This window comes from Malaclemys terrapin, chromosome 11 (genome assembly GCF_027887155.1).
Source record: "Malaclemys terrapin pileata isolate rMalTer1 chromosome 11, rMalTer1.hap1, whole genome shotgun sequence".
Classification (NCBI taxonomy): Eukaryota; Metazoa; Chordata; order Testudines; family Emydidae; genus Malaclemys; species Malaclemys terrapin.
In genome coordinates this window covers 20,689,366-20,705,382 of record NC_071515.1, presented here as the reverse complement: position 1 = coordinate 20,705,382, position 16,017 = coordinate 20,689,366, and the positions used below count along the sequence as shown (strand labels likewise).

The following is a 16,017-nucleotide window of genomic DNA, read 5'->3' as shown; positions in this document are numbered from 1 at the left end:
CAAGCCCGAACATCTACACCAGGGATCGGCAACCTTTGGCACCGGTTTGTTTACCTGCCGCATCCACTAGTTCGGCTGATCGCGGCTCCATTGACCGCAGTTTGCTGTTCCAGGCCAAAGGGGGCTGCGGGAAGTGGCAGCCAGCACATCCCTCGGCCCGTGCCGCTTCCCGCAGCCCCCATTGGCTTGGAGTGGTGAACGATCGGCCGAACCTGCGGATGCGGCAGGTAAACAAACCAAAACTTATGATTTCACAAATGGAAACTAGATATGATTTTTAGTGTGCTAATTTAAGCCTCTAAAATGTGAGGTTGCCTTTACCAATGTTAAACATAGCACAAAATGGCAGGGTCTAAATAAAAGAAGACCCCAAGGGTGGTGATAGTGGAAAGATAATTTTAGCATAAGTTTTCATTCTTCTTTATAAAAGGCAACTTTTCAACTAGGAAAACATCCTGGTTTACACTTTTGAAAGCCTGGTAATTCCTATACATGAAAGCAAGAGAGGAAAGAAGGAAAGTGGACTGCATAGACAAACAAAGTAACTTGGTAGTAGTGACTTTTGGCATCATTGTCCTTATGCTGATGTACCAGCAGGCTACCCATTTTCTGAGTTAATAAAACTTAGCCTAGCCCTGCGATACCCCTTGATTTATCTTGGTTTACCAGATGTTCTTTGCACACCTCAACATGCAAGTTGCATTTATTAAGGCTATTAGGGAAAATGGAAGTGTTACAAGCTACAGCTCCTGCTGTGTCTTCCGGACAATATGCCTGATTTTATCTTCTTGTATCTTGTATAAGAGTCATTTAGAGCTAAATCCAGCTAGCACACTGTAATGTCAGCACATTGGCATGTAAACAGATACTCTGACAGATGTATGCAGTGAACAAGAAATCCTGCTGTCACTTAGCAGGATACCACATGTTTGACAGGTTATACACTGAGAACATTTTATAGTTGCTTTCAGAAAGAAAGTAGTTGACACGAATGGAGCCAACCTCAGAAAGTTGAGGGTAGAACTCTCTCTTGTTGAATCCATATGCCTAGAGCTAACTGAAATTTGGAATTTCCATTTCACAAGAAATTCTGACATTTTAGCATTTGTTTGTACCAAATTGGGACTAAAAGTTTAAATTTTGAAATTTTGTCAGTACAGAAATTATGAAAAAAATGTATTAATGTGTCAAGATTTTGACATTATTGATTGAAGTGAATTCCGATAGTGATGCATTACCTAATAGGAGACAGATGCACGCATTCTTCCATACGGGTCATGATCCTTGGGTGGATTACATCTCCTGTAATGCATGTAATCCTGTAACTCCCATGATTCACCATGCAGCTCAGGCAGAGAAATCTGCATTTCATTGTGGGAGATGGAGTCCTCCAGGGAGCCCAGCCATAGGAGAGAATCAGGGGCCTGAACTACAACTCCCATTAGACAATGTGGTGATAGGGAAATGCAGTTCAAGGTTTTGTTGAACTGACTCAAAACTGATTGTTTCTGGTCAATTAAGAAAATCAGAATATTCCAATCTAAATTGAACTAACCTGAAATGAAATATTTCATTTAGGTTTTCCTTATGGAAAATTGAAATGTTGGGCAAAATCAAAATTTTCTTGTGGAAAACTTTGGTTTTGCAGAAACTGCATTTTCCATCGGAAAATCATTCCAATGGGAAAGTCCTGATGAGCTCTACTTATTTATTTTATTTGTTCAGACTAAGGACCCTGCTAAAACTGCTTCTTTTCCCTACCCCAACAGTGCAAAGCAGCATTCAAAGTTATGCCACCAGCACCAGTTAAGCCACTTTTTGTTTGGGGGAATCTTTGGGTGGTTTAAGACCCGTGGAATTGACTCCCTTCCTCGTAGTGCCCAGTGTAGGGAGCATGTAGGGGTCATTGTCAGGAAAATAGGGTGTGGCCAAGAAACTGCAATCTCCGCCAGATCCCTGCCGCCATGAGGGCCATAGACATTTAATTGGGAATTGGGGACTGAACCAATGCCTAATGGCCCCACGACTAGGGCAATGCAAAGGTGGCTTACAACCATAAGCTCACACTCACTTTCTCAGTTGCTGTACTGGTGCAATATGACCCGTTCCCAGGGTGTGTTCAGTGCCTAGATATTATGGGGATTCGTGCTCTATAAATACCCATGGCAGACAGATCAATAAATCTTGCACTTGCTGTGTATTTCAGCATTAGCACTCACTGGATTCTGAATTGATCATGCTGCTTTTCCCTGAACCCATGTCCCTGTTGCCATGGTGTGTCCCATTGCGTGCATCTGCTAACACCCCTCTACGCTGCCAAGAGTTTTTGTCCCCACCAATATGAAAGCAGTGGGACAAATGTCCTGCCTATTGCTACTTGTTCACTCCGTTGCTCTGCATTGCCAAATTCTTTTCTGGATCCTCATCCAGTCGTGTGTTCTGATATATCTTCTTGCTGCTTAGCACTGTCACGTGTGCCTCATATTTTCAAAGTTTTGGTTGGCATTCATTTCTCCATACTGTAAGGCAGAAGAGAAATTGTTTTCATACCCATCTCTTTACACACTGTGCATGCCAACAACAGACCCCACTTAAAGTGATTTTGAATATAGTTACATTATGTTAAAAGTGAAATGGAAGTACCAAATTGTTTTGGAGTGGTGGAGTTCCCTTAATGAAAGCTGTACCCTTACAGGAAGTTGTTTTGTGAAAAATATTGTAAGAGATCCATTATATCTCTCTCAAAGCAGAATCAGATTGGCTGTTTCTCTATATTGCCTCAGGATATGAGACAAAATTGATATAATGTTTATGCAAAATAGTCTTCACTCTCTTTAATTACATTCTGAAGAAGACTGTGAACACAAATATCAAAGGAATTTAATTCATCCTTGTGATTTAATAAACTGAGGCACAAAAAGGGATGCTGACTTAGGTGGCTCTAAATGTGAGCAACAATAGAAGTAAAGTGTGATGGCTGGCCTACCTCAAGTACACCCAGTGCATATGATGATAACGATATCCTGTATGTGTTCTTCAACTGTGAGAAAATCTATAAATGTATCATTTTATGTTGATATCAGGGAGGAGTTCCTGTAGGCCTGGCACCTAAACCCTTGCAGATTTTGTATGGACATACTGATGAGGTATCCAGTGTTAGCATCAGCACTGAACTGGACATGGTGGTATCTGGAGCCAGGGTAAGCATCTTCATGATTTTTCTTCAAAGGAGTGATATTTACTACTAGGATTAGTGATTTAGTGTAGCTGGAAAAAACATTACTGTTTCCTTGTTTCCTCTTTTCCCTTTTGGGTAAGGAGCAAGTCTTGTACCATGTCAACACACACACTGCATAATTCACTTACTCTCATACTGCTCTCACAGAGTAGGCCACAGCTCTTTTGCACAGGTGAATGTCTAAAGTGTGTATAACCATCTGAAGAAATCCAGTTTCCTGTAGGAATACTCATGCTACCGAACTCCTTTTCTGCCTCAGCAAACACAAACTACTTGTCTTTACCTCTGAGGCTCTCCACAGCTTAGTCACACCCTACCTACCAGCTCTATCAAGCTGTTGACCTCTGTTTCCACTCTGATGATGGCCCACTTTCATCACTAAATAGCCCAATTCTACCTCAAGCACCTTCGCATTTTGTCCCATTCCACCCCTCAGGCATGGGAGGAGGCTCCCCATAAAAGATCTGCAAAGCCACTCTTTTGTCTTCCTTCAAATTCGCTGCTCTGCCATGATGCCTCCAAGACACTTGATAACAGCTACGCAGGGGTGTCCTGTGACTGCTACTTTCTGTGTGAAATACGATTTGTTTCACTGCTACCTTTTCCTCCTCCCCCACCCGCATTTGTTTGTTTTTCTCCACCTGTTGTCTCCTCATATGCTGAGATTGTAACTCTTAAGGGGAAGGACTCTGGTTTTTTTTTTCCACTATCTGTGTAAGGTGTCTAGCACAGTGGGGCCATGTAATTCCTTCTTGAAGAACTACTACTGCACCTTAAGATCTTTTAAAATGTTATTTTCCCTTGCTCCAAATAATTACCTTATGTGAATATTACCGTAAAGAAATAGCATTGAGTTTTTTGTCTTAACAGGATAGCACTGTGATTATTCATACTATTCGGAAAGGTCAGTACATGAGGACTTTGCGACCACCTTGTGAGAGTTCCCTTCTGCTGACTGTTCCCAACCTGGCTGTATCCTGGGAAGGACACATAGTTGTCCACACCAGTATAGAAGGAAAGACTACTCTCAAGGTACTTCACAAGTTTCAACCCAAGGTCATAGAATGCTGGTGTGTGTTTTGCTGTAAACACTAAACATAAATGTACCTGGGGTTTTTTTGAAGTAGAGCTAGTTTCTTAGGAAATTCTGTGTGCAAGCTGCCCCACAGATGCACCAAAATTTCTCAAACATTGAGAGGGACAGTCTGACCTAGAGGGACAACCTTTAGGGTTCATGGTGTAATTCATTCTCGCTGTCTATTCAGTGTAGGGATGTCTCTTTTGATGAAGGCTTGTGTAATTGCGCCAAGAACTGGAAAGAGGCTTGTACCTAATGTTAACAGTCTGTGTTTGTTAACTTTCAGGACATGCTGCAAGCCCCAGCTTTTTTCCTTGCCCTGTAGGATTTGGGAGGGTGGGTGAGGCTGGGAAGGGGGACTCTGGTTTGTTTGGTGGGGCTTATTAATTTTTTGTTGTATTCGTGTTGCTGCTGGGGTTGTGCTATCTGTGGGTGAGTGCCAGAGGCTGTTTAAGTATGAATGTATTTTTAAGTTTGTCAAGCATGCCCGTAGATCAGATTGTAGTGCGGTAAAAATATAAATAAATACAGGTTGAACCTCTCTAGTCCGGCACCCTCGGGACCTGACCGGTGCCGAACCAGAGAATTTGCCAAACCACAGGAGGTCAATGAAGTGTGCCAATGGGTCTCCATAGGCGTGGGAAGTAGGGTGCGGAGGGTGCTGCAACGCACCCAGTGGGGGCCCCGCTGCCACCTGGGGTCCCAGCCACCGGCCTCCCGCCTGGGGGCTCCAGTGCCAGCCTCAGCTGCCAGCCCCTCGCCCAGGGTCCCAGCCCCAGCCCCAGAGCTTGAACACTACTAATCAGCTGTTCGCAGTGCTCCGGAAGCACTGGGAGGGTGGGGGAGGAGTTGGTAAGCGCAGGGCCGGCGCACAAGAGGTGCAGGGGGTGGGGGGAGCTTGGCGCCAGTGGATGCTCCGCACCCACTAATGTTTCCCTGTGAGTGCTCCAGCCCCAGAGCACCCATGGATTCGGCGCCTATGCTGGACCACGGATGTTGCCGGACCAGGGAGTGCCAGATTAGAGAGATTCAACCTGTATTTAATTCTACAAGCTGCCATCAGATACTAACAGCTTTCGTTACTACCAACCTTGGCTAAATTCCTATTAACAAGGTGAATGTATAAGTAATAAATCCTTAATCCGTTCAATCCTCCGTGAGTAATTTCTTTTTAATCTCTTCAGGATAAGAATGCATTACATCTCTATTCTGTGAACGGGAAGTATTTGGGCTCTGAGAGTCTAAAGGAGGAAGTGTCAGACATGTGTGTGACTGGCGAATATATTGTGATGGGGAGCTTACAAGGATTCCTTTCCATACGAGATCTCTATAGGTAACAGACCAGCATCAGTAGATTATCACTGCAGATAAGATGTACTGCACCAGCATGGTGGTTTATTTACATATAGGTATTGGTGTATGATGTGGAGATCATGAAGGGTGTGACTTGTCATTCTTTTTCAAAAGAAGTCACAGATGGCTATTCTCTCATTGCCCTGTCCCCTGATACTGGAAAATCAATTTGCAAAGGAAATCCAAAATTACAATCAGGTCCCTTATGCTCCTATTTGGATTTTCTGAAGGGCAGGAAAGACCTATTTGTCAGCTGGGAATGCCACTTCTGGTGCATGACTGCACTGACAGCCCTTATCCCAATACTGGGAATGTCCTCCTCAATATCTGGGAAGGGACAGAGTTGGATGCAGACTTGGGGCTTGATCCAGCAAGATACTGAGTATCTGTGATTCCCATCAAAGTCAGTGGGAGCTGTGGGCTAAGCTCCTGGCATAATCAAGCCCATGGTGAGCAGCTGTAACTTCAGTTTAAAATCCTCTCTTCTTTCCGCTGCGCAGATTCACTGGCCTTTGCCCCCAGAAGGAGGAAACATACCTGCTCCAGGGGTAACTGCAGCACTAAGTCTGCTCTCCTGTCACTCTGCAGAGAGATTTCTTTCTCTACTGATTCTGTCCCCAGTGCACAACCCTGTTACTAAGGCTATAGCCTGGGGATGGGATTTGGCCCTCTATGTCAGGGGTGGGCAAACTACGGGCCACGGGATGGATCCGGCCCGCCAGCTGTTTTAATCCAGCCCTTGAGTTCCCGCTGGGGAGCAGGGTCTGAGGCTTGCCCTGCTCCGGGCCCCAGCTGGGGAGCAGGGTCGGGGGGCCACTCCGCATGGCTCCCGGAAGCAGCGGCATGTCTCTCCTACAGCTCCTATGCTTAGGGGCAGCCAATGGGAGTTGCAGGGGCGGCGCCTGCAGACGAGGCAGTGCGCAGCAGAGCTGCCTGGTCGCGCCTCCGCATAGGAGCCGGAGTGGGGGACATGCCGCTGCTTCCGGGAGCCGCTTGAGGTAAGCGCAGCCCAGAGCCTGCACTCCTGAGCCATCCCCCCCACACCCTCCCCCAATCCCCTGCCCCAGCCCTGATTCCCCCTCCTGCCCTCTGAATCCCTTGGTCCCAGCCCGGAGCACCCTCCTGCACCCCAAACCACTCATCCCCAGCCCCACCCCAGAGCCCACATCCCCAGCTGAAGCACTCACCTGCCCCCCGCACCCCACTTCCCCAGCCCAGAACCCCCTCCTGCACCCTGAGCTCCTAATTTCTGGCCCGACCCCGGAGCCCACACCCACAACCAGAGCCCTCACCACCTCCTGCATCCCAACCCCAATTTTGTGAGCATTCATGGCCCGCCATACAGTTTCTATACCCAGATGTGGTCCTTGGGCCAAAAAGTTTGCTCACCCCTGCTCTATGTAGAAGTTCACTATAACTTGAATTACAGTGTATTGAAACAGATTGGGACTTACTGTGAAACCCTATTTTATAATGCATCTGAGTTCACTCTCAGTGAGTTCAGCTGTAGTATGGCTCTATCCATTACGTATAATGTATAGCACTTAAATATTTAATGTATTTTTTGTATGGTTTTGCTTATTTCAGCCTGAATCTCAGCATCTCCCCCTTAGCCATGCGACTGCCGATTCGCTGCATTTCTGTTACCAAAGAATACAGCCACATCCTTGTAGGCTTGGAGGATGGCAAGTTGATTGTCGTTGGTGTTGGCAAGCCAGCTGAGGTAAAACCCACCATCAAGAACTTTGTCTACCGAACAGTGGGAAATTCACTTATTTCTGCTTTCCAGTTGAGCAAGAGGTCTCCTCTATGGCAGGGCAAACTTAAGAGCAAGTTTGAGTTTTCAGTAGGAAAGAAATAATTTTTGAGACGGCTCTATGCATAGAGATTTCTCTATAAGAAACGAGCATATAGGGGACGCAGATGGGAAAAAGCAGACTCAGTTGGACTAACCTGCAGACTTTGTCATAGTCGAATAAGCAAGAGGTCAGAGTAACTAACATTTTCTGAATGTGGTAGTGTTGTCTGTCACTTCTCAGAAACAAGTTCTGAATAGTATGTGATACCTTCGTTATAAATGATGAAGTAACTTCCCAGAAGAAAATTGGAAACAAAAAAGAATGAGCTACTTTCTTTTAAGTTTTGGCTTTTGTCAGATACCCTTTACTATATGTTGCCTCCCTTTTTGAAAAAGTCCGTATTTCTCACCATTCAGAATCTCTCATTGTAACTGCACAAAGATACCCTGTGTAGCCTGCTCTGTGCTCCTTACGGTGGATGTAAATGTATAGGTACTGCATATGCACTATCAGTTACAGAGCATCCCTATGTAAAATAGCAATACCCACTTTGTCATGTTCAAATCAGGGGTTTCACAGTAACTACTTGTAACACCTCTGTCAAAGTATTTCACCAATATTATGAAGAGAGGCAGGGTTAGGCTTTCTGAATCTCTGGAGTGCTACAGTTTATTTTAAGTTGAAAGTTCCTACTATTAACTATTACAGCCAGAAGGGTGACTTTAAATTGAGGTCTGCTTGACCTTCAGTATTTGCTAGAAAAGTATGTATTAAAGTAATGTATATTTTATTAATTTTGAAAACATACTGGCATCTTAGTTCTAAGTGTCTGAAACTTTTCTAGTTAAGGGAACATAGTTTACTGAAATATATCCTGCTTAGGATCTTCACAGAATGAGAGCCTGATCCTGCTTCTATAGAAATCAGTGGCAAAACTTCCATCCATTTCAAATTAAACAACTTTTTCTATTATAGAATTAATGGATAGCTTCTTGTGTTGTAGATAAGAGACTCTTGTGATAGCTTTTTAAAAATCACCAGTGTTTTATAAAGATTTTCCAGTCTTAAAAAAACTCTGCTAGGCTGGAATTTGTCATTAATTATCTGAGATTTAAAGTAAATTTAATTAAGAACAAAGAAATCTGACTTCCCCACTATGCTACATTCCTAGGGTTGGATTCCTCCTAAGGATATGCAGGTTTTTCCACAAGCTTTATGAGTGTGTTCAGTTTATAATTCAGAGCATTTGGAGGATTAATATCTGTATAAACAGATTAAAAAACAATAATGGTAGGGACAACATTTATCCCATATTTTCCTGTTTCCTCTGATTTGTAAAAATCATTTTATTGTGTTTAAAAGGTATTAACTTTTTTGTTTGACAAGTAAAATACGGAGATAAGAAATTAAGGACTTTCAAATTCCTCCTACAGAAGGTAATCTCTGTTACGAGTTGGGCTTCAGTGGTGATACTATATTTAGCCTTAGAACAAAAGGAGGTTCTTTCTAAATATTTTATTAAACATAATAGTAAAGTGCTGTTGAGACTAAGGTTGACCTTTTGCCTTTATGCTTTGACAATATAATCAGAGATGGAGTATAATGAATTTGTGTTCTGGTTTAGAAAGCCATATAGTTGCTTAGAACACTGCAGAAGTCTGCAGGATCGTTCCCTGTTCGAGCTGACACCACTGATGACTTGTTGGATTCTGTTTAGCTGCTCAATATATAGTTACAAAGTACCAGACTTATGATGAGACACCTTTTTCTGAACTTTGTGCCATTGAAGGATGATTTTCTTTAACCATAAGGGATTTCATATTCTGGTCTATTGCCAGAATAGGATCACCACTGGTCAATCCCAGGTCTGGTAGTTATGAAGTTAATTAAAACAGTTTCTGACAGAATACTGTCAGATATTCAGATATGATACAAATTCACTAAATCCATGATTTAACATTGCCTTTGGTTACTTGTCACTGTGAACAGCTTATTACTTGTCTTTACTTATGGAATATTCACTGTAGATTACATTTGTTTAATAATTCTTGCACTGAACACTTCACCCAGGATCAGTGGAAGTCTAGAAATTTGGCATCATGAGAACTCTTCTCTATCTCTTTCTCCCATTTTGCCATCGCTGACCTGCAATAGTCCATCACTTACAGGACATTGTCAAGTAGTCTTTTTAATTATCTTTTACTCTTCATTTCTAGTAATTCCCTCTTAAAATAAAATGTTCTTCCTACTAATTTTGTTCATTTCCACTTGGCAATCATTTTTTCTTTTTAACAAAATAGCAATTTAGAATCCAGAACCCACTCCCCACAAAATAAGAACAATTTTAAAGTAGGTAAAGTATTAAACCTATCTTGCCTGACAGTGTCCCTTTAACTGTTCAAAAGTGGAAAAGATAATGATCAACATTTGTCTTTTTGTTCTTTTGTGCCAATCGAAGAATCATCCCAAAATGTTACCTTTTTTGTTTGTCTGAAATAATTTCTGTTGGTATAATTTTGTGTTTGTGCAGTATCTTGTGTTGTCTGCACTTCTCCAGAATCAGCGTCTGAAGTTCCTTTTTTAATTTATCCACCTTATCCCTTCCCCCTCCTTTTGTTTCTCTGGATTACTTTAAACAGATGCGCTCAGGTCAGCTTTCCCGAAAACTGTGGGGATCAAGCAAACGGCTCAGCCAGATTTCATCGGGAGAGACTGAATATAACACTCAAGATTCCAAGTGATTGCTGCTCCTGAATTCTCTCATGGATTCCAGAAATTTGTTTAGTCTTTTGGTCACTCTAAACATATCTCTCAACTTTCTGATGAGTGTTTCAGGGTCTTATCCTTGACAGTCAGTTGAAGACCAACATATGGTAGAGGTACAGTAATTTACATATGCACACATGCAAATTAGCCCACAATTGCTTTTATTGCTTTTTTCCTAATCACATTGATTTGGTAGCAGTAGAACTCTTTCTAGATTATGTGCTGGAACTGAGTTTCAAAAAAAGACCTCCAAGTGCATTAAACCACAAATGATACAAGTGAATAATGCTAGATGTTCCTCTCTTGCTTGGAAGAGATTAACTCAAATTCAAGGAAAATATCCCATTCTCATCTTACATCTTTGTAATTCCAGGATCATAAACTTAAAATTCCTTCAATTGCAGATATACTGATAAAATTGGGACAGTTGAGAGTTATGACTTCAAATATATTCTTCAGACCAATCAGCTTGCTGTGTACTACTGTAAATGATTATTAATAATCCTCTATTGCGTGGCTCCTGAGAGAATCCCTTTTAGACTGTTCTGCAGGGAGCACCTCAATGGCACTACTTGATTGTCAGAAATTGTTTAACTGACATACAACAATGAATTATAACCTTGTAGGAATTGGGTAGGGTGAATATTTGCTGCAGAACATTCTTTAGGTGGTTTGGCAAGGCAACACGCACATTTAGAAATCCCTTGCATGTTTTAAGATCTCGTATTAATACAGAGGGAATGAGAATCACATTTCCATGTCTGTCAAGATTGAGTTGTTCTTCATTAATAGCATAATTACTGCAAACCAAAATGTCTAATTTCAACATTAAGATCACCTGAAAAACTTTGTATCATAATTTTACATTTACCATACCTTGTTTCTTGGCTCTGTATTTGTCAGACAAGTAACCTGGTTTAGCCATATTCATATTGCTGGAAAAGTAAGTAGAAAAATCCAGATACTATATGCATATGTGGGAGAGGAAGACATCATAGCCCTGCATATACTGTAAACAACAAAAATAGTACTCAAAAGCTCAAGTACTCTTGGGAAAACCTTATCTTCAGGGCAAAGAGTAAAATTTTTTTAGGTGGGAATATGACTGTATGTAAATAGAGGAAAATATTGTTCCCTTACATCTTGTGTGGAAGTGGTAATAATTGAAAACAAGATGTCCCTGTAACCAATGCAGATACAGAATTGATTTAGTTAATATTTCTCAGACACCTCTCCCTTCTTCTTCCTTATTTTATTACTTATGGAGGTGAGGATGTGTTGTATCTTTTCTAAATATTGCCTGATTTCCCTAGCACTGGAGAGTTGTTGAACTACCAAGGCACCCCATACAGTATAATCTAATTTCATTCACTTTAGTGCAATATTTCTTGATAGTCTAAAGAAGTAGTAATCACTCTTTCCACGACACATTTTTTGTTAAACCAACATCCCAATCTTAATTTCATAAAGAAAATAATGACCCTATATCATGCTTTTATACACTGAATATTTGTAATGACCTTATTATTTACTAATCTAAAAAGAATCGTGTTGCTTGTTTTAACCGTTACTTTCAAATTATATCAATTATAACATTAAGTTATATCTGATCAGTGAACAAATTAGACGAGATTATGTATAACTATAATACTAACTAATCACTGTGACAGATCAAATCATCTGAAAATTATGTGAAAATGGAAACATTTCTCTGTGGCACTTGTCAGTATGTTTTTTAACCCCATTTCTCTCTGTCACTCACTCCCTCTCCCCTTCACCTCCCCACTTTGCAATGAGTTATGGACATGGGAAGAAAGTCTACATGAAAAAAAATATATTAACTAGTTACTGATACAATAACAATACCAAGGATACTCTGGAAGTATTAAGTGTATGTGAATGTGAAGTAGGTTTGTCTATTGTAATTTCAAAAGTAAGAGATTTTGAAGAGTTATTGAGACAGAAGTTTAGAAGAATCACAGTTTTGAATGTGTGATTTTATTATAGTTAAGTGGGATTATATTGAATTTTCAAATGAATTTGCTTGGGGATACTGTGGTGATGGTTTTATAACTGTACATTTAAGATCTTAAATGTGTATATTTGGATTTTTTTAAAACTATGAGACTGTTTGACTAGCAGAATCAAAGTGGAGAAATTTAGAAAGTTAATGTTCTGTGTAATGCTTGGCCAGAACACAAGTTTTTCTGTTGTCATTTGTGCAGAGAGCTCACATGTGAGTTTTTGAAAGCATCTTTATTCGTATTAGGTATTTTATGCAAAAGTTTTAATTTTTGAACTGGTGAACATTTTAGCATTTGTATCCACGTAAGAAAATCAGGGAAACTGGTCAACCTCCATAAAATGTAATGTAGGTTTAGAAATTGGAAAGATGCAGGCATTTGTATTATAATAATGATAATCTGAATATATAACACTTTAATCCAAGGATTTTGGTGCTTTACAAGCATTAGTTAAGCCTCACGAATGTTAGCTACTGGTATAAATTAGAGCTGCCCTCATAATGCTCTGTCTTGGCGCTAAGGGACCAACCCTGCACAAACCAGCAACAAGATCATGGGAGTACAAAGGTGAGTGTTAAATCACATTTACACACTACTTGCATTTTGTGCAGATTGGCCATAGCTGAGCATCTGGTCCCTTGAGAATGAAAGGTGCTACTTAAATTCCAATTTGTCGTCTTTTCATGCACCAGCAGCAGCAGTTTTCTCAACTACTCAACAGTGTCTGTCTGCAAGCAGCACTATACTTTGCTTAATCTGTAAAAGGAAGCTGTAAATAAAAGATGCGGTTTGTATGTGAGAGCTATAAGTAAGGAAGAATTTACCTGGTGTTCCACTTGTTTTTGTTTAACTTATTTTCTTTCATTTTTTCTTGAATTAATTATACAATTTTTTTGTGGTTGTATGAATTGTGGCTGGTTTGCAGTTCACACTGAGCAGTGGACACTGAATTAGTGCACTGCACTTCTTCTAAGATTTAAATTTTTACTTTTGATGACTCTTCAAGCTAATAGTGCTCTTGGATACCATCCCCTCTGCTCTTCTCGTAGAGTGAAAATAGTTATCAAAATACAAGTTCTCTTTAGTCTTTTTACACTATGATTTATTTATTTAACTTTGTTTTAGAAAGTAAAGCTGTGACATGACGCAGTTCTGACTATGAATTCAGATCAGGCTAGTCTGAATACACAGTTGCTTTATAACACTAAGAATTTTTAAGTCCCTTTTGTAGGTGTTCTTGTCTTTTGTTTAACCATTGGAGGCCACAGTGATATCTATGGAAAATAAAAAATATTGCTTACCTGTGAGGTGGACTTAAAAGAAAAGCTAAGTCAGCACTGTAAACATATGTATTTAAAAAAAAAAAAAAAGCTGAATATTGACTCATCTCTGCCTAGTAATTTATAAACTGGATTCACCAGTTAGCAGTATTCAGTAACTTTCACTTACAGTCTGGGGAAGTGCTTAGAATAATTTTGTTTCCAATAAAATTTGTGTTAGATTATCAATGTTATCGATTTATGTTGCAAGCCTCAGTGGTGGTAATTCTTTTTGGTTGTCTTATTTTTATGTACTGTGGCGAATGTTATCTAATATCATGCTAAGTGTTCATTTGGGAAATGCCAGTTATACACTCATTGTCCAAGTTAAGGTAAAACAAAACTAAACACGTGGGTAATATTGCATCAGCGTATTTATTTTCTGTGTATCATACTCACCTTGTGCAATCTTTGAAACTTTATCTTTTCCATCATCCACCTATCTTCCCACCACCAGCACGCACAAAAAAAACCCTGTTTAAACCATCTTTTTCCTTTTATTTAAAATATTTGTGGAAGGGCGGGGTCTTAATTCAGAAAGCACCCAGTAAGATCTTTGATTAATCTAGATATTCATCTAAGCAAAGCTTTTCTTCAATACCTGCTTTAACTACAAATAGTATTATACATTTTTAAATTTAAATGGCATATGGACTTTTAAGTAGCCTATTGAATTGATTGTTTTGATAAGGAGCCTCTTTAATGTCTTAAAAACAGAGTTCTCCTGCAATGCAGAGGATTAAAACAATAATATTCCGCCCCATTTAAAAAAATAAATAAAATCCCACAATCTAGAAAGGGATAGCCAGTGAGTGATCTCCTATTACTCTGGTTGTGTCTTAATGGAATTCAGTGGGTGTTGGCCATCTAACTCCCTTAGGCTCTGATGAAAATCCTACCCATTATCTTTAAATGTTCTTATTTGAGAGTTCATATATAGCTATCATCCACTAAAAAAAGATTTCATCTTGTAGATTACTTAGTTGAAGAAGTATGTTTGTGTATGGCCTGCAGTACTGTAGAGAGTTTGAGACTAGGTTACATTTTTTTCTTTTCAAGGGCTATATTAAAAATCTGATCTTTTATTTGGAGGAAATGCTAAGACTCTTTATTAAATATACTGGTAGGCCTGATCCTGTGAACCAGCTGAAGGCCCTAATTCTGGAAAGCACTCAAGTGTTGTCCTGAAGGGGAATGCTTGCTTGAACCAGCCCATTGAGCTTACTACTATGACAGCAAAGGAGTGACTTGCACTTGTGAGCACTACATCTGTTAATGTTCAGAGGATTGGGCATATAGTTCTGTAAACATCAGATTCAATTCTACAAATCAGGAATCTTGAACAAATCTTTAATCTCAGATTTGATTAACAGAATGTACCAACTATACACTGAAATGTTCCTAGTTCTACACAAGCTAAGTATTAAGAGGGTTAAGAAGTTTTTAAAAGAGGTTGTTCTTAGATCATTTACACTTCACGATACTGCTATGCAGTAATGGTGCAAACTGGGCTATTTTTAATCCATTTTATTGAGTCTGTCATTCTTTGTAGAAGTGCAGTCATGTGTGGCTATGTAACAAATAATTATACAAGGAAGATACTTAAGCAAGTGCTCCCATGACAGACTGTAATGATTTATAGATGTAGTTTTAAAATCATTTCTTCTGCTGAATCTCAAGAGTTGCATTCAGTGTTACAAAGTGAACTTCCTTCCTTGTTCTGGTGGTAGAGTTTTCCAATACCCATCTGTACATTGCCTCTCTGGACGCCCACATCTGAGGCAATACAGGCGGGGAGTTCAGTGGGTGAGTCCATGCATTCTGAGGAACCCAGTTTCACTCTATATTCCTCACCTCTTCTAATAACGCTTGTTAGCCCACTCTTCCAAAGGTCTGCAGTCCCCTGCCAGGCTACTGCGATTCAAACTAGGTAGCAGGAGCTGTACAGATAGTACAATAGGGTTGACCCCTTCTGTTGGAGCCTAAGCACCTTAGCATCACTGACCTTGGGACTGAGTACACGAGAGCAAGATAACCTAAAAGGTCTATTTTGTCCATCCCAAGGTGACAGTCCAGAATTGTTCCTTACACTAAATGTAGAGTGCTTGGTGTAGCTTAAATGTGTCCGGTGCTAGGGTTTCCATTTCTACTCTTGGAAAATAGTTCTACAGTCTAATAAACCTGATGCTTGAGGAATTAGTGCTGATATTTAATCTAGATTTTTCTTTGTTCAATTTCATCTTCCACACTGAGCTGTATCCCCTTGGAACACTGGGGATGTTTTCTTTCTGTTTGATACCTAAGTCTTTCACATACTATATTTAATTGCCAAACTGTGCATGTATAAAGCAACAGAGGGTCCTGTGGCACCTTTGAGACTAACAGAAGTATTGGGAGCATAAGCTTTCGTGGGTAAGAACCTCACTTCTTCAGATGCAAG

At 40.3% G+C, this 16,017-nt stretch overlaps 1 protein-coding gene across 4 annotated transcripts in view; it reads left to right on the top strand.

The window, feature by feature from the left end:
• NBEAL1 (neurobeachin like 1) overlaps window positions 1-15,964 on the top strand; it is a 152,694-nt gene extending 136,730 nt beyond the window's left edge. For all 4 annotated transcript variants that reach the window (XM_054043889.1, XM_054043888.1, XM_054043887.1 and 1 more), the window contains 5 exons: window positions 3,084-3,200; window positions 4,109-4,270; window positions 5,501-5,649; window positions 7,257-7,392; window positions 10,108-15,964. In XM_054043889.1, coding sequence (XP_053899864.1) covers window positions 3,084-3,200; window positions 4,109-4,270; window positions 5,501-5,649; window positions 7,257-7,392; window positions 10,108-10,209 — 666 coding nt within the window. In that variant the 3' untranslated portion in view covers window positions 10,210-15,964. The remainder of the gene's footprint in view (window positions 1-3,083; window positions 3,201-4,108; window positions 4,271-5,500; window positions 5,650-7,256; window positions 7,393-10,107) is intronic.
• Window positions 15,965-16,017: the final 53 nt, after the last annotated feature.